The sequence below is a fragment of the Tetrao urogallus genome (genome assembly GCF_951394365.1).
Source record: "Tetrao urogallus genome assembly, chromosome: 14".
In the NCBI taxonomy this organism is placed as follows: Eukaryota; Metazoa; Chordata; class Aves; order Galliformes; family Phasianidae; genus Tetrao; species Tetrao urogallus.
Window position 1 is genome coordinate 13,805,154 of NC_136827.1, and position 19,318 is coordinate 13,824,471.

General features: G+C 45.9%; 1 protein-coding gene across 1 annotated transcript; it reads right to left on the bottom strand.

Annotated features, from left to right (window-relative positions):
• Positions 1-15,013: 15,013 nt before the first annotated feature.
• WNT8A (Wnt family member 8A) lies at positions 15,014-18,292 on the bottom strand (the record flags this gene model as incomplete). The annotated part of the gene is made up of 6 exons (XM_079542628.1): positions 15,014-15,574; positions 16,532-16,674; positions 16,818-16,943; positions 17,771-17,909; positions 18,110-18,143; positions 18,222-18,292. 6 exons carry the CDS (start codon positions 18,290-18,292, stop codon positions 15,014-15,016), a joined length of 1,074 nt encoding a protein of 357 aa, XP_079398754.1.
• Between the last annotated feature and the right edge of the window lie 1,026 nt (positions 18,293-19,318).

Below are 19,318 nucleotides of genomic sequence, written 5' to 3' on the forward strand. Positions count from 1 at the left end.
GATCTCAGTGGAAATCACCTCAAGTATTCCAAGTTACAGACAGATGTCATCATTTTCATTGTATCTCTGGGCAATTAATATTATTTGAAGTAAATGTTACTGTCGTAACTACTCTCGTGTCTTTATGGAATCCTTACTCTTAACCAGAATTTAAAAGCTGTAGTAACTTTTCTATTGACTTCAAGAATGTAGACTAACGTAATAAATCTACTGTGCCAGGTGATTAGAGAAGGGTGAAATTATCTTCAGGTGTTACCTGAGCTGCTATTTTCTCTAATTATCTTGCTTTGGCTGTCTGGGGAAAATAAAATCATTAAGACAATCACAGATTCCCAAATGACCTTCAGCTGTTCTGTACTTTGTTAAGCAGACTTGTTTCCAGTACTTTTTTAGGAGACACAAATTGCTTCTGAGAGGAGGTACCTGAATGTAAGTTAGAAAACAGACACTGAGGCCATATTACCAACCTGAGAAATATGTTTGTTGATTGCATCACTGAACTATGGCAACTACTAAGGTGGTGACTTGAGATAGATGTATTTTTACAAAATAATTTGGAATCTGAATTAAGGGTGCCTTGAATGTACATTTTCCATCTCTGTGACAAAAGGTACAGTGGCTATAAGTCAGTCTCTAATTTCTATTGGAAGTCACAAGAGGGTGTGTTTTAGGGACTAATGCTGATGTTATTTCCAATATTTGTTTAAAGAAAGGTGCTTAAACGCAACAGCTCATAATAGGGGTGTTTTTCTGTGCTCATCTGCTCTTAAAAGCTATGCTGATTTCTGTTGTTTTCCTTGTATTGTAGTTTACATTTGAAATTTACTGTTTTATTTGACAGTTTCAAGGGGATGGGTTAGGGGCTATGCTGTTCAACAAGCAGTGGTTAATCCTGTACTCTATTTCTAATTGGACTGGTTGGGAGAAGGCAGGAGGCTTTTTTGTTTTCTTCAAAGCTGTATTTGCACTGTTAACTTCAAACTTTGTATCTTACGGTTTTCCTGGGTTGCGTGGAGAAAGCATTGGCTCACAGTTCTGAAACTTGAGTAGATTTAGCTCGTACTAACACAAAGTCAGAGTTTGTTTTATGGCAAACATTGCTTCTCAAGCTTGAGTAATTAGCAGCAATTTGAGCCATTTATCTGTAATATTAAACTTTTTCTAAGCTAATCATTTGTATCTTCTAAGAGAATTGATCTATACTTGCCATTTCAGATAACCAACCTCTACAAAAACAAAACGAAAAACACAACAGCCTAACGCTCAGATATGAAGAAAAAACAACACGGTCATTAGAAATACAGCAAACAGATCTCTTTATAACTAATTTCTCTTGCCTGTAATTATTGTTCCCTGCACGTGTCTGATTGCTGCAATTATAGGACAGTTGTGCTTTGTGGTTTCCTGTTAGCCAAACCAAAGCATTTCTATATTGAACATGCCAGAAGCTAAAATCCGATGTATTCACAGTGCGTTCTCCTTCACTTTTGTCAGTTACTGAGGTGTTTGCTTACTTTCTTAGATGTGTCACGGTTTGATAATAAATATCTCCTTTATGGCACTGTTGGAGCTCTGTTTGTCTTTTGCAATAGACCTCTGTTATGTCATACCTATAGAAGGTTTGTAGATGCTGCAGTGAGTGTCTGGGTCCTATGGTACACTGGATGTGTAGGAAAAAAGGCAAAACTAGCTGGAGTTGCGAATGTTACTTTCATAACCATGCAGTATAATGTATCAGTCATTCAGGTGCGTATCTGTTTTGTTCTCTAGTATTCCGTTCATTGTCTCTGTACACCAGGGACAAATACTGACCTGGTAAACTAAACGTCACTGCTGAGATGTGGAGGAAGTTGTATCAGTGAGTGGGATGTGGGCAGGACAGTCCTGCCCAGAGGACAGGCAGGATGACGGCCTGGTCCCCTGGGGGAGCTGTCACACCGTAGGAGAGGCTGTTTGAGGAAGTGCTGCTCACGTTTCAGTTGAGCTTCAGGTTTCTGCCTGGCACGGAGTTACAGGCTTGGCCAGCATGGTGATTCCACATCAGAGAAAGCATAGTTTGGGGGGAAAAAAAACACATGAATTGAAGATGCCTTATCATCTGATGTCTGCTAGGCAAGCTCTCTGGTAATTAGTGACCTCTGTTGAGTCCAAGTAGTTACCTTGCCTATTGGGTTCTATCAGGTATTTTAATTTTGAGGGAGTTCATTTTGGCTGTACTGCTAGAGTGCTGGAATAGAGCTATGTCCATAAAACCAGTAGCTCAGTGTCTTCCCATAATTCTGTTTTTTGGTGGTTTTTTTTGTTTGTTTGTTTTTGTTTTTTTTTTTTTTTAATAAGACTTTCTCTTGGAGCTTTGCTTATTATGTGCTCATTGCTACCTGCCTTGGAAGTTATTCATGAACCTGTACAGCTACTAGGCTACTGTGAAGTGTGTGATTGTTCAGACTTCTTGTTTCAAAAGGGGTTTTTTAACTGTAAGAATAGACCAGTTATACTGCCAGGAAACCTGAATATACTTTAAACATGGCATAAGGCTCAGTCAAGGACAGTTCCACTTTGTCTACGCAAGTCTGAGCATTCCAGCATGCCACGCTTCAGACATGAGTTGCTGCTTGGCACTTAGAGCTTTCATTCAACAATTTGAGGCAAAGAAGTGTTACATGGAGACTTGCAAATCCTCATCTTTCTTACTTATGAGCAAGTTTTCTTTTCTTTCACTGAAGTTTTTATGTTGACTATTCTTCAAACACCAGTGATCTAAGCAAAATTCATAGACTGGTGATAAAGTGACAGGTGTTTCTCCCATGGCACTGTATGAAGGGAAGGAAGGACTCAAACTTGCAGTTCTTTTCAGTACCATATTAGAACAGCAGATTCTACTTAAGGCCGTAATTTGTATTAATTTGTTAAGCCAGAGCACTCAGATCAAGACAGTTCATGCAATTGTGGGCAGTCAATGTTGGTCCTTTTTGTCCTTAACCAGCAACAGTCACCCTCTGCAAAAGATGTGGAGGAAATACCCTTCTGTGAAATGGAAAATCCTGGTATCTTTTGGATGGCTGCTGGTAGAGCAGCTGCCCGTAGTCAGAAAATTTCTGTCATCCAGACAATCTCCTCTGGGTAGCGAGGGTGTCAGCAGCATGACTGATACGCTGAGCCTCCTTGGGAGGATGCCTGTCAAATAAATTCTTGTTATGCTGCCTCCTGCCAGGTGACCACGGAGATCTGCCAGAAGCTCAGGGGAGAGCCAGTTGTTGGTCTTCCGAGCCAGAAAGGAGGCATTGTTGTAAGATGAAGCGGCCTGCGGGAGAGGACAGCAGCTTGCAGACAAGTGGGTGAATGATACTTCATTAATGATAGCACAGAGAGATTAAGAATGATCTTTGCTTTACTGCTTGTGAGTGCTTTATGGCTGAGGGAGGTGATGCACTCACATAAAGGACTTCATGTAGTGCCTGGTATACTTACAGTTGTCTTGTATGGCGATGCATTTTTTCCCTGAGAAAATCAGGCTGACTCTTCAGGTAGTGATGGATTTCAGGTTAACTCACTCTTGTCTAGCTGCAGTACTGTTCTGAAATCAGGTTACTTTCAAAATAAAATTAAAATTAAGTAAGTCTATGCTACCAACTTTTTTTAAAAGACTTTTAATCTGGGATCTCTGAGTCAGACAGGATGGATCTCCTGTATTACTAGAGAGAGAAATTTTAAAGGCGATTGAGTGCAGTCCCCAAATGCCTGGGCAAGAAATCACAAATATACTCACCCTTAAGTCCAGGGAACTTTTATGTGCGAGATCCTAATTTGGCTCTAACGTCTCTTGATTTTGATAAGCAACTCTGCAAACCACTCCTTTTTTCTTTGTAACTTATTTATAGTCAGTGCCTAAGCTCTCATTTCCTTGCAAAGAGGCGGTTGTTATTTGTTATGTTTCTAGAATCTGCACTGATTATCAGGGTAGGAAATTCTGCACTTCCAAAAGCAACGTCTCACTGCTGGCTATCGGCTCTTATCTCTCTTCGGTGTCGTAAATGTTCTTTCCTACTGGGTGGTATTCCTGCTGCAGTGTGAATGACTGCATGTTTTGTATGCATTTGGTTTTGTGTCATCCTCATTTCTCTATGTGAGAAAATTCCCAGCAGTATTTAGCGTACGCGTGTGGATAAATCTCCTGCATGGCCCATAAAGTAGTTTACTGTGGGCCACTATAAAGCAGTCATTACGGGGTGATGTTTAAACTTCTGAGATTAACACAGCCTCTCAATTGCACTTACTTATTTTTATAGTGTAATTTAGCAACTGAACCAGGAGAAGTTATGGCATAGCAAGGACTCCTTAAAAACATTGGTCCCAATTATTCTTTTGGTTTCTTCATGGTGTATTCAGAACAATTCCATTCTTTTGGCTTAAAAAAAGAAAAGAAAAGAAAACCAGAGAGCTGCTCAGCTGTTATGTGATACACACGTCTGAAATGCAGTCAGATGCTGGCATGGCACATCCTGAACTCCAACTGAAAGGAGAGTGCTTGAGCCTGATTTCTCTGCAGTGAAACATGGGCAATATGTTCCCTGTGTGCAGAACACTTCATCGTAGACCATTTCGCAAAGGAAAATTTGCAATGGTGTTTTTGCCCGGATGAGGGAAGTTTGATCAGGCCTCTCTGAAAACCAGATGCTTTTAATGTGGCCTCCACAAACGTAGATAGCTGTGAGATCATCCTCTGCTAACTCACCACTTCCATCAAAACCATGCCATGAGGATACTTCAGAATACTTTGTTGTGTTTTTTTTTCTTCTGAGGTCTTCCATGTAAATAAACTGAATTGACCAACAAAGTTTTGACCGTGACTGTCTTTGTTTTGCAAAGTTCTCTTGTAAACAGACACCATGCTGGGCTTCCCCGAATAGCACCATCAGTGCAATTGAAAGGGAGCAACAAAGGCATAGGAAATGAAAAGTCCATTCAATTTCCTATTCATGTAAATGATAGTCTATCATACTGATTACTAGGTTCATATGGTTAGGATCCGTGATAACTCTTAAGCTTTTTATTGCCTTTGTAATGAACTGCAATACAACGTAACATTGCCTCACCTGAGCACTGACCTGGCATGGAGGCATTCTCCAAACTCAGTGTTACATTGGTCATTACCTACAGAGAATGTCTCCTACCACAAAGTGCAGCTGTGATGCAGCTTTACTACTTATTCACAGTGTTCTTCCTTTAGACTACATGGCATTCCTGGAAAGAAATTTTCTGAGTAATATATAAATGTATTTTTAATGATGATACCTAATTTCTTGATAACAGTTTTTCTCACCAGATGGCAGAATGCTGTACAAAGGAACTAATGGAGCACAAATGGTACAAGTCTGAAGGTCATGTACAGAGAATTCAAATGAGCCCCTCAGGTCATCCTTTGAAGCAGCAGAATCAATAAAATCCATCGTTTTCTTTTGTTCCAGTTTTCTGTCTTACAAACAAAGCTGTGTATTTCTTCAATGAGAAATGTCCATTGTAGCTAAGGAGATCTAGCACCATGTCCTTGATGTGTAGCCCAATCTAACGTCCTCTGAGTTCATGAGGAAAAGGTTCTTCGTTGCCTTTTTTTGGGAAAGAATTCAAGTTAGTTCTATGGACTTGTAATATGGGCTTGTCCATCAGACTCCTGTCTGCCTAGCAGCTCAGTTTTTCCATCTGACTGTAGGCAAGTATTCACGTGATCATCCAATGCACCTAATGGTTTAGGGGCTGAGCGCTCCATCTGTTAGAGCATGACTGCTTGTGCACCTACTGCTTGCACTAGCTTTGGAGCAGACACATGAGTAAACTGCACAAGCAGATGGTTACTGCAGTCGTGTTGCTGTGATGGGCACCTTTCAGTATCTACTGCTGTGTGGAAGTAGGGAATTTAACAGCTGGGTTGTCAAAGTTTGCCTATTGTTTGGGGCTGGGATCATTTGGCATATGATATTTTGAAATGTTTTCTCATAGGCAGTGGCTATTAGCCGCATGTGCGTAGAGGATCTGTGTGTGTGGTTCTGTGTTTTAATGAAGAAAGCAGCTACCACTGTAGTGATGTCTGAAGATAAATCTATTCATGAATTCCAATCTTCCTAAGTTAGCTATCAGAAACCAGTGGCTGGTTTTCTTCAGTCCAGCCAAAGCTTAGTTTTAAAAAATAACATGTATTACAGAGTAACTTTAAAGGATGAATTCATCTAACACCTGATAAAAATATCTGGTAGTGAAGAAAACGGTGGTATTCTAGCATGTCTTCTTGTAAGGCAGTGCAGTAACAAATACATGCAAATTCAGTCTAGTGGGAATAATCTGAAACCAAAACAGCATTTCAACTGCAAAGTCATTAAAAAAACTTTCATGTAAGACAGCTGTGGGAGAAGGAGGTTTGGCATCTGTAATGGAGACATTGAAGTCGTGCTTCAGCTATGGAAGTGAAAATGAGCAGAGGCAGCAGAGCTCTCAGTGTCTCTGTTGTACTGGCAGATCTGGAGTGCAACTCCTACGCTGCTCATTTACCTCCATCAAGGTGTGTGAGTCTGCCACCAGCTGCACTGTGTATTCTCTCACAGATTTACTGCAGCAGATGATGTTGGGCTACATCCGTATTATAATTTTGTGTGATTCTACTAAGGGTGATATCAATTTGGATACGATTTGAGAATGTTAAGTTCTGATGGGACAACTGAGAATTCTGGGTTTTCACTCCCTTGTTGCGATGAGGAATTGGATCTTGCTGTACTTATCCAGCTGGATTGAAAAGCAACTATCTCATTGTCACCTGGCGTTAATTTGCTGTTCTGCTGCAGGTTTTCTTCATTATGGTTGAGAAAGTTTGAACATCAAAAAAAAAAAAAAAAGACGACGAAATGACCATTAATGTGCACAACCCTCCCTGTGTATGAGAGAGCAGTACCTGGTGCCAGGAGGATTTTCCACAATTAAGGTATGTCTCTTATGTGCACACATGCAATGTTAGCTTGGCTGTGCTCACAGAGGTTGTGGGTTTTACACAGTGGTCCAGAGATAATAATTTGTTGATGGGAATTTGTTTAATCTGTAGAAGAAAAAGTGAACTTCTGAAAGCTTCTTCTTGTCTTGGTGGAGAGGGTAAAGGGAACATGCTGAGGCATGTCTTTTTCTCTTTGCTTTAATCAAAAGTGAGAATCCATTGGTTAAATACAGAATAAGGAAATTCCCTTTTTCCCCTCACGAGAGTGTTTTGGTAACTGAAGCACTTTCACACTTGGAAAGATGGGCTTGTTTAGCAAGGGAAAACCAAAACATTCCAGTGCAGCTAATACTGCAGCTTCTCTGGTGCCTTAAGTTCAAGCCACAGCAGGAGGTGCAGACACCTTATGGAGATGCAGTGGCTTTCTGGATCTTTTCTTTGGAAGAAATAATGAGTCACAACACATTCTTCTAAATTAGTAAGGCTCTTGGAGGTGAGAGAAGGCTGAAGTCTTGCAAGTGGTGTTGCAGTAGAGAGAGGCAGAGCTATTTCTTCAGAGTATTCTGAAGTCTCTGTGCAATGGGACAGTCGGGCCCTAGCTGCCAGTGCTGCTGTACTGGAGTTTTCGTTGTGGAAATCAAGTTCTTTTGTCATCAGCCTCGGGTTTCACAGAGCTAACACTTTCTTGAATAACTATAAATACAAAGACAACGTACTGAGAAGATATCTGAAGCCTTAATATGGAGGAAATTGTGGTGGTGCATGTGAGAACAGATGTGCCCATATGAATAACAGTGGAAGCTCATGGGATAGTTTATTTCAGGCTTGACTCTTCCTGATGTAATGTGCCAGTTATGTAACTTGGTGCCATGCTGTTAGCTTACTAATTTGGCTCAGGCAATTTTCCTTGGTTGACTCACCTGGAAAACTTATTCCATGCCTGTTTTTGTTTTTGTTTTGTTGTTGTTGATTGTCTTCATTTTGCTAAATTAGTTAGACTTGGTTTATGAAATAAATGGAGCCATTATGTCCCCATGGTGTAATTCTTGCCACGTTGCTGAAGCATTCACTCCACCTGTGAGCCATTGCATTTTCAGTGCTAGAAAGTCTCGTCTGTGGGAAAACTGTTTGTCTGTGGGAAAACTCTTGTGGTTAGTTTCAGAAGATTGAATGGAAGAATTGTTGCCAGTGGTTAGCTTGGTTACGAGGCAGAGTGCTTAATGCAAGACTGAGCAAATCATGGTGATGTGGAAATTAATTACATCTTCATGGGACAGAGAAAGTACAAGTGTCCCAAAGATCACCACGGGTTTAAAACTCAGCTCAGCTTCCTGTCAGAGGGAACTGATGGCCTTTACCACAGTACTCTCCACGATCTTTCTCAATGCTTCTTTTGCCACAGTTCTTATTAAATTAGTGCTGGCATTGTACAGAGCACTCTGTACTTCATTTCACACAAGGTCTGAAACCTTTTACACTGAAGCAGAACTGTGTTGGATGCTCAGCCAGAATGGTGCCTTCAGAAGAAGAGATAACCAAAAATGTTCTAAATAAGACCCTAAATAAGCACTTGCTGGGTTAAACCACAGGAAACTGACTTTTGACCTCTATCGTGCATGACCATTTACACTATCTCCTTATCAGCGTACCTGGCCTGGCTCCAAGAGATTGGATGGTGTTTGGATACAAGAGGTACAATTTAGAGCTCTGGGCTGCTTGAAAGGGACCAGGTGGTGATCTGTGACTCTGGAGATCAGGGAGATAAAGCCCCGCGGTGGGCACGTCCCCTGTCCTGCCACTGATGCTGGCCAGGTTGGGCACCTGGGCACACCTCAGAGATGGGGACGGAGCACTCCTAATGGGGTCTGTCTCAAATCCAGATTCAAGTCCCACAGCCTGAATCTGTCTGTAGTACATGGAGAAATGAATGTGCTGCTGTCAAAAAATGTTTCACAGGGAATGTAAATAGTAGGCTGTTGGATAAAACAGGCTCAGACTGCTGATCCACAGGATGATATCCCTGGCACCCCCGAGGGGAGGCTATGGGACAAGAAACAACCACAAGGATTGCTGAAAGCTGGGAAACACAACTCTGCCCTGGGATAGGGCTTATTCACTTATGCACATCAAAGTTTAAATATAGTTGCTTTGCTTTTGGACTTGAGCTAGCTCAAACAAAACCATCCCAAGTCCCAGTGCTGTGCTCCCAGGACTCCTGCCCAGTATTAGCTGCTGCTGGTGCAGCACGGGTGTTCCCCAGAACCATGTTTGCAGCCTACCACTGACCAGTATTACCTGCTTCATAGAGAGTGGCTGCAATGCTGGGAATACTCAGCACATCGGGAGGTACTTGGAGCTGTGTTAATGTAATTACTCTCTTTCTTATTGCCTTCAAAATCCACTTAGTGATAGGGAGGAGGTGCCTTGTCCCTGTAATGGGTGGTGGCAGCTGGCCAGCAGAACTTCTGCCTGGCAGGAGTGGAGATGCAAAACTGGCTCAGGAGATTTAATTTCAAGGCACTGGGCAAAAGGGAGAGAAACAGGTATTGGTATCTCTAAAGTTGTCATCTACCCTTGATGGACAGGCAACTGGAAATGTTGGGCCAGGAGCACTGTGAGTTAGGAAAGCTTGTGGAATTGAGAAGAGACAGGACAACTGCTCTCCTCACCCTTATTAGTGTCTGGCTGAGCTGTGGGATGAGATTGAAATCTCACAGGAGCTCCATCACTTTCACAGCCCGATGTGTCAGACCAGGACACTCTTCACAGCATGGTTTGAGTGCTGGGCACGATGGCTGTGGAGCACAGCAGCTGCCCCAAGCACACAGCTGGCTGAAGCACCCCAGCCCAAGAGGGGTAATGGCTTGTGCCCCATTGTTTTACAGTCTTTCCTCTGACCTCATCATTATCTCTTTTATGGCGTTCTGTGAGCTATTGAAAGCATTAGGGGAGGAAATTAAGGGCTGTATACTGTCCGGGCTCTGTGGTTATATGTCCCCCGATGAGCTATTCTCTCCTGTACATGCCCACAAGTGGCTTCAGTTCACGTTGCATAGGGTAGTGAAAAAAGATGAGAAAAAAAAAAGTTAAAATACTATCTAATATTTCCTTCTCTCTTTCCCCTTATTTCTATCTCCCTGTAAACCTCTACATTCCCCTTCCACAACAGACTTGGATTTCTTGTCTTTTGTTTTCTGTCCCACTCTGACCCACACAACTGCTGCTCTTCTCTTCTCTCACCTGCATCTGGTGAGCATCCCCAGCTGCTGCCACCACTGCTCTCCACTGTGCTTGGGGTTCCCACCAGTGCTCTCCACTCTGCCTTTCAGAGCCTCTGGAAGAGCTGAACTGGGGCCTGAACATGATACAAACTTCAGACTGGATCTTTTCTAAATCCTAAGAAGTCTTTGGTTGAGGTCCTCTTGGGCCAGGAGTGCTCCCATGTGAAGCTGTTCCAGCAGAAACACTGCATCCAAGTCAGATTTTTCGCTCTGTCCTCTTTTTTGTTCATAAGCCAGAGGCCACCAGGAAAGCACTGTGAGTTTGGGGGAAAAGAGGAGGAAGGAATTAATTCTGAGACTACATAGCAAGTAGCATTTATTTGATGGCATCTCTTCCGTAATCTCCCATTACAGGGCTCTTCGCCTCCAGGCTTGTTTGAAAAGAGGGGACTTACTTCACTTTTTGCCAAAGTGGGGGACATGGGATGTATCATGGGAGAAAACAGGGACCTAGGAAAGGGAAACAGCGGGGTGGGAGTGAGCTTGTGGCTCACTGCAGAGGTGCACACCTGGGGTAGGTCACCTGCTGCTTCCAGCCACCTGTGGGGACATCTGGAGAGAACAACCTGCCTCACGCACAAGAGGTTCTCATGCACTGCCACGTGCCTGCAGCAGAAGTGAGGAAGGACCAGCAGGCAGGCAGCAAATTTCCACCCTGCCTTACTGTCGGTGTCTTCTCTCCCTGAGTTGTAACCCTGCCCTGCAGACTCGCTGTGCCTTTGTACAGGAGTGTGGCACAAATGCTCCCTAAACCTGGGCTCATCCCCTCCAACAGGGAGGGCAGCTGCAGCACCACCCTGCAGATGGGTACCGTAGGTGTTCTCCCCAGCTGAGAAGTGTTTGGGAAACACTTGTAATGCTTTTTCTCAGGTGTTACAGAGAGGATTTGTTTTGTAAATAGCAAAGCTCTTAATTACCTTGACTTTAATAAGACCGAGCTGAAAAGGTGTTAACAAGTTTCTGTTGGGTTGTGCTGGCTGCGAGCCACTGCACAGGGCTGTGCAATGAGAAGGTGGGTGAAATTACTAAGAAAGTACTTCTGCTCAATAGAGAGAAAATATTACTGGGCCCTGGTTTAGCCAAAGATCTGGAGTAATGTCAATTTGGTAGTTTGAACTGAATTAGGAGGCAGTTCTCCAGCAGATTCAGTTTTGTTCTGATGATATGGAGTGTCCAGTGCAGGGCATTTCCTCCTTCTGCTCCCTGCAAGGCACTGGTGGAGTGAAGCTCCTGTGTTCCAGGTGGGAGTGTGCGTGCATAGTAACTCTGAAAACCAAGGGGTCTGGGGGTTTAACTTTAAGCACCTCACCTACGAAAGTGTTGCTTAGGGTTAGAATTGGTTTGAAGTCACAAAAATCTCTGTATGCTCCAGCAAGCTGGCAACCAAATTCCTCATCTTTCCTTGAAAGACCGTTCGTTAATAAATCTCACTGAAGGCATCGCCTGGATGCTTTTACATCCTCCTCTACAGAACAGGCATTAGCGGAGGTTGATTAAGGGCCTTTAACTTTGTCATGCTAAGGCTTGATTTTGCAAGTTGAAAAGGACCTGTGAGTTGTTTTCTAAGGCTGTAGGGAATTGCTGGCGATCCCTGGTTTGGTTGCAACAGATGCAGCATGACAGGGAATCTACGCTGCATATGAAAAGGTCCCTTACCCTGCTGAAGAGAGGAGAATCTAACACTTGTCAGCTTGAGTGATGGAGACTGGCATTGAGAGCCATAATATTCATGTCAGAGAATTGCCAAGCCCATGCGGAAACGTTCAAGATGGATGGCCTGGGGATGCACTCCTGACACTTTAATACGAGGGGAGGATACAGAGCAAACATCTCGTACAGAATTATAATCCATGAAAGGGCATCGGCAGCATAATTTAAAGCTAATCCACCCAGCAAAGAGTTTAACAGCTGAAGTGAAGCGGGTTTGAATAGAGGAGGGCTGTAGTGGGGCAATGGGGCTTCTGAGCATCCCACAGCAGGGAGTGAGCGCTCAGCCAAAATGCAGCCACCCTGGAAATGCTTCCCAGAGAGCCATGTGAGCAATCTGTCGGCACGCAGCCTTCCTGGCTCCATTTCCCTCTCTTGTCGTTACTACCAAGTTGTGAATTAAATAGGCTTGATGCACATCTTGCTGGCAGTCACCTTGTTGGTGATGTGGGCAGGCAGGGCTCTGAGCTGCAGCCCTCTGGGGTACTGGGACTTTGGTTTGAGTTCATACAGCATCTGCTGTAGATTGTTTTATTTTTTCATTGGAATTGGGATTGTTATGTTTCTTATGGTAAAGCCATCAGGATCCTCCTCAAGCATTTCTAAAACCAGGTCCCCCTTCTTCACAAACATGAAGTGATTTCAGGTGGTTGGGATCAGTGTCCTAAATTTTATTTGATTTCAGCTAATCAGGAGTAAATATGTTCAGGTTTAAAGACACCACCAGTCCCTTTGCAGTGTTATTGATAGAGCCTGAGTCTTTGCAAGTCGCAACTGACAAGACTTCACTTTACTGTGTGTCATCAGTTATCTTGAAAACTGGTATGTGAGATTTTGCTGTTTTGATAGAAACATGTCTGAAATGGTGAGGTCAGCCTGGCCGGCAGCCTGCAGCTTCTTAGCCCTCGTGCTCACAGTGTGTGGTTACAGAAAACCAGTGCTTGGGGAGCTCCCTGACAGCACCTGATGGATCGGGACCTGGAATCTCTATTGTTCTGTAGGGAATGTAGTGAGAAATGATGGCTGTTGTATCCTGGAGAGGAGGGCTCTGCTCCCCCTGTACTGCAGTATGTGTGTCAAGGTGTGGCCCTAGGGCACCCTGTTGTCTTCTGTCCTTGGTCAGACTCAGTGTTCACTCTGCAAGGTGTGAAGAAGTGGAAATTGATCTCATGGACTGATACTTAACTTTCTCCCAGGCTCTCCTCACTTTGCATGTGGTCTTTGGCTTTTGCATAAGATCTGATCACGCTGCCTCAGATAGTCTGAATTTCAGAAATGTAAATGGGATTAAAAAAAAAAGCAAATAGATTTGAGGGAGAAAAAAAGCAATCTCCAGCATTCAGATGCAGTGCAGCAGGTCCAGGTGCCAGCTCGACAAACTGCGGGTTGGGGAGAACAGGGGGTGGTTTGTGGGGACATGACCTGGGTGAGATGTTCACTGTGATCCTCCTCTGCAGTAGGACCATCTCTGTATCTGCCTTGTAATTGTGCTGTTGGAATAACGTCTCCTTCCTGCTTGTTTGCTTGTTTGTATTGTTTCCAGTTCAGCTTAAATTCTGGTGGCTTGCAAACAGATGCTGTTGTGGCAACACTTGAAAAAGTGCTGGTGGATTTTTTTTGGCTCCGGTGGTGTGGCTTGTTTGCTAGCTATGTGAGCTTTGGAAAGAGCAAAGAAACCCCCAGAATTGATTGTTGGTTGCTGTAGCCCTTCCCCCTTTCAGGAAACTGTCTTTTGCAAACATAAACTCATGTCAGCCCCGCTCCCAGTTTGTGTTTTGCACCTTGAGCAGAGGCTGTATTTGCTCCGGGAGCATCATGGCACACAAAGCATCAAAGCGTGAGTGCAAGGTGTGCTCTGCTGCCCCCCCCAGAGCTGAGACCCCCGGGGCTGCCCAAGGGAGGATCCCACCAGGTCTCCCACTGAGCAGCAGGGGAGCAACAGGGGAGCTGAGCCGCAGGCGCATTCACAGCTGGCCTCAGGTTTTCTCCCCCCTGCCCTGAGTTCAAAGTGCTCCTCTCGTGCCTGGGAGAATATTGCAGCAGTGCTGGTGCTTTCCACATCAAAGCAGGGCTGCCTCTCGCTGTCTGGGGACGTGAGGCTACAGACAAATTAAAGGGGCATCAGAGCTTCAAAATGGGCTCCAGCCAGTGCTGCAGCACGGCTGTTACTGCAGACCCTGTAAGGAGTTATGGCTGTGGCCAAGTTTCATTGAGGTCTGGGAAAGAAAAGGCCTCTTGGTGGATTCTTGGATTTGTGATGAGGAATCTGGGAAGTGTTGGGCTTTGGAAATGGGTGGTTTTACACCTGAAGTTCTGCTGGGAAGTCTGATAGGAGAAAGCCACTTGTTTTCATTATGGTGTTTATTGCAAAATACAGGCTGACATCTAACTCTTTAGGGATGCCTTCAAAATGTATGGAGAAAACAGATTGTGCTAAGCAACAATTCAGCTTCTTAATAAGCAGCATTAGGCATAAAGAGTTCTGAATTCTTATTTGCTATGTTGTTTTTTTAAAAAGTAAAGGAATTGTAAACGAATTAATTTCACCTGGTACAAACACATGAAGCTGTTATCCATTCAGGTAGAGGGTCTGGTACCGAACCACAGCATTTTAAAAGTAAAAAGCAACCCTGTAAATACAGTCCTTAAACCTACTGACACCCTCAAAAAGCTGCAGCTGTGCTAATACAAACAGCAGCACTCAGAAAACCCTCTCACATCACAAAGTGCATAAGTTTCCCCATCAGGAGTGCTTCCAAGCAACGCCTGTGCAGAAATAGGGGTGCTGGGGTTGTGGTGCCTGCACAGAAATGGAGAAGCCCAACAGGACCAACCCTGGCCATGGTGCCCGTCCCACTCACGCTAACACTGCTTGACCATGGCTGGTGGCAGTGCAACGCGTGGAACCCACCAAAAAAGTGAAATTCTTCCCTCTGTCTGATATAAAGTGACTTCCCCGGGCAAGGCTCCTTCCCTCAGTTATGATCAGGGCCACCACAGGTGGAGAAACCCACAGGTCCCGCCTGGCAGGCGGTTGGTTGCCGGCCTCCCCCTATCTCCTGTGGCCTCTGTTCCGCCGCTTGGTGTGGTTGGCAACGGCGGCATCGCGGCGGGAGCAGAAGTGCTTGGCCACCAGCTGCCGGCACTGCTCGCAGCGCACCGTGCAGCACCAGTGGAACTTGCAGTTGCAGCTGCTGACCACCTCTGTCCTCCTCTCCTCCACTTTGAGGCCGCACTCTGTGCAGAGCCGCCGGCAGCTCCTCCGCTCCCACTGCGAGAGGTTCCTGCCGGTCTGTAGGCACTCGCGGCCCTCGGTGCCGTGGTGGCCCAGGCTGGCGTTCTTCGTGCAGTAATCAGGGGAGTCCTCCAGGAAAACGAGCTCCGTGGAGTGGACGTGGTGGAAGGTCTCGGCAGTGGCCCCGCGGCTGTCAGCGCTGTTGCCGGCTCTCATCCGCCTCTTGTCCATCTCCAGCTTATGGGCTTGGTCGTATTTCATCTTCAGGTAGTTGCCGATCTCCCGAAAGTCGGCGAGCTGGAGCCAGCATGTCTGGATGCTGCAACTGCCTGACACCCCGTGGCACTTGCAGGCTCGCTTCATCGTGGCTTTCACAGCCTGCAAGGAAAAGGGGCAGAAGCTGGAAGCAGCAGGTCATCGCCTTTCAAATCTCAATATATGGCACTTCTACTGTGGCGAGAAATGGGTCAAACGTGACTTGTGCCACAGGATTTCAGGTCCTTCCAAGACACAAACTGATGCTTTTATCTCAGCTCTAGGCAAACATCTGTCCTCATCACTAATTAAAAGATGGAGATAACGAGCAGGCACAAACTGTTGCCCCCAGCCCTTCTCTGGCCAGGGTAGAGGCAGGGTCATACCCTCCTGGCACGTCCCAGTCTGCGACTCATCTTGCTCATTGGCACATCAACCCATCACCTCGCACAGACCTCCTTCAGAATGTGTGAAATGCACTGGAGTAACAACAGAGAGCCTGTGTGCATCTCCTCCAGGCCTAGCACTTCACAGCTATTATCTACTCATCTCCCTCAGGTATTTATAAGGTCCCAATCACTGGTATCTATGTGAGATTACGCCTCGACACACCCTATGAGATAGGTATGCTAAGTGCTGCTGTCCTTGTTTTTACAGACAAGGTCTGGCCTGAGCCACTGTGCCTCCATGGGCCGGGTACCGAGCTCATCCTCACAGCCAGCTTCCCTGCTGAGCAGCTTGCAAAAACCCACTGCAGGAATGTGGGCTGGTACTTGTGTTATGGATGTGAGCATGAAACTGGTGCATTTCTGAATAAATGGCATTAGTAGTTAACTGGGCTGCACGCAGCTGCTGGAGGCGGAAATGGATCTTACTGCAGCTCCTGTTCAGGCTTAGGGTCAGATTCTGGCCATGTTTTTTTTCCCCCAACAAATATTACCAGGCCTAGATTGTCACAGGCTACTGGAGAAGGGGACCAGAACAGTTTACTAGGCTGTCTGATGTTGTTTCTGATGTACATTATTATTATTATATTTGTATTACTACAATTACTATTATGTTTTTGAATATTTGACTTACGAGTCTTCCAACTTCGTTGTTGTGCAGGTTGATCAGGGCACGGGTATCATGTCCTGTTTCCAAAGCATCCACAAAGAGCTTGGAAATCCTCTCCCCAAACTCCACGTTGTCGCTGCAGCCTCCCCAGACCCAGCCTCGGCCACCTGCAAGGCAAACAAGACGGTAAGAACAGAACTGCCCCACTGGGCTGAGTTCTGCCACAGGACTTGTAGTGCTGTGGGGCTGGGGTGATGGCAGCCCATCTCACTGCTGGTCGGTCACAGCAGGATGCATGTCAGCATCTTACCTACACGCCCGTTCCTGGAGTCATCACAGCCGCAGCTCTCAAAGTCCCCCATGCTGCAGTTCCTGGTCAGGGTGTACATAACACCAGCGGAGCTGATGGCATGCACAAAGGATGTCTCTCTGGTAGCTGAGGGAGAAGGGAGAAAAGCTGTCACACAAACATATACACCAGTCCTTGTTTATTGGGAAGGAAGCTCTCTTGTGAAGCCATCGCCATTCTGAAGGAGCAAGAAGAGAACAACAGAAGAGTCTGTGCAAAAGGTAAGATGCTACAGAAATTAAATGCTCCTGCCTGGAGTAGCTTCAGGCTTCAGCATCAAGAGCCTCAGCAGCTTGGCACAATGTTCTGCAAGCATCCGTGTATGGGACAGAGGTTCTTAGCAACAGTGGGATAGTACAGTCAGCAGTCAGATCTGTACTAACAGCAGTCTGGATCTGTGCTCCTGTTTTAGTTTCTTTTTAGGCTTTGCTAACAGAGCCAGCGTGCGCCAGGCAGCCTGATTGAGTAGTTGACAGCCCTGTTTGTGGTAGGGGGTTGGAGCCCCATGATCTTTAAGGTCCCTACCAACCTCAGCCATTCCACGATTCTATTAAATAGAATTTCACTCTGGTGAAACAATGGCTGGCTGAAGTAGATAGCAGTCAAATATACCCACAACTTTCCCTTGAAGGCAGTTTCCTAGAGTACGTCCTCGGTTTCTCCCTTCCCCGCTCTTCCTTGTTGCCAGCTTGGTGCCCAGAGCAGCGCTTGCTGTGATGCTGCACAGACCAGTGCTGCAGGCAGGGCTGAGCTCTGGCTTAGAGAGGATACATACCCAGAATGAACCTGGGACCACAGGAGAATCGCTAGCTATGTTTCTTAGGAAGATGAATGCAGACAGAAAAAAGCAAGCATAAGTTTTAGGGGTCAGAAAACCGTCCTCATCACCAGGTTGTTCATTTCAAGGCACTCACCACTGCGCAAGCGGTTGTGGGTGGAGAGCTGCAGGGCGCTCTCGGGGCAGTTCCAACGCTCCCATCCAAACTGAAACTTGCACTCCTCCATCCCACTCTGTGCGCCCGCCGCCACACTGCTGGAGTAAGTCAGGTACGCCTGCATGGAGAGCAGCGTCAGGGCCTTGTCTCTTAGCATTTATTCGTGACAACAGACATACACGGGCTGCAGGTCCTTTGCCTCAGCAGGACTCGGAGCTGGTATGCTCTGGGAAATCTGGTTCCTTAGAAAAGCAGTATTTCCCATTTGCAAAACAAAATCGCTCCGCTTAAATTATTGATGGTGCCTGTGTTAATTACCTTAGGTCCTGTCATCAGAAAGTTATTCACCGACCTGAAACAAAGAAAGGAAAATGAGCCGCGCCATTTAACACAGGCTCAAGAGCATCCCCCCACACACCCTGAAACCTACCACGCTGCTGCATTGAGAACAGCCCCAGAGATGCCCACGATGGAGAGGAGGAGGAAGGTGCTGCCCCTCATGGCTGTCAGTGTGGGACCCGGCTCCCTCCGCTGATCCCACAGGTCCCTGGCAAGGCTGCCTCGCCGCGTCCCAATGTATCTCCAGATATTCGGGTCCAGGAAAGCTGCAGGAACCTGCAACCCTGATATTTATAAGGTGAAGTTCTGAATAGTCAAAACCCCCCATTCATTTGCTACCCAATGACTTAATGTGGTAAAAAAGCTCCCTCACCAATGGGTGACAAGGAAACGCCTAATGTTGCACTTCAAAAGGCAGAGCGGTGTCACTGGGAGCTGTGATGATGTGAGGAAAGCAAACTTCCCTAACAATGGGCCACTTTTAACTCCACTCCACACCAGCTCCATCCCTTTCTCCCTCCCCAAGTGCACTTGCCTGCTCCCTTTCACACCCCACTCGCAAGCAGAGGCCGGGCCCCGAGCTCTGCGATAACAAACCCAAGAATTTCTACAGCGCCTTGCCAGCCTGCTCCCTGCCATGAGAGCTCTGTATCCTACACAGATCCACCAGCGACACACCTCCCAGGTCTTCTTGACACGAAGAGGTTCATTTAATGGTGGTTTTTTTCCCCTCCTCGCCTCCTTATGATGAAAATTTCCGTATTTCCATCCTGATAATAGTGTGCACGTCACGGCAGCATTTGGAAATCTCTCCAATTCACGCGGCTGCAGCTTGGGAACGCTGTGTGAATCACTTATGTGGTTTGCTCCATGCTTCAAGGCTGTAATTAGGGGAACAGTTTTCCGGGGGTTGCGATTTCCCTGCAGCGAGGTCTGCCCTGGCTTCTGGCTGCTCCGTGCACGTGAGCGCTGCCTCGGCCCCTCCGCTTCAACCCCGTGTGCTTGGAAGGGAAAATCCTTATCAGAGGAAAACCAAAAGGCCTCTTCATAGTCACGGTCATTAAGGGCTGCGGGAGCTGTAATGGAGCAGCAGCAAGACTTTGTTCATGGAAACTTCTCGGGTGGTTTTCCTGTGGCTGAGCAGCCCCAGGCAGGCTGGCTCACCCTGCGCAGGGCTGTCCTTGTCCC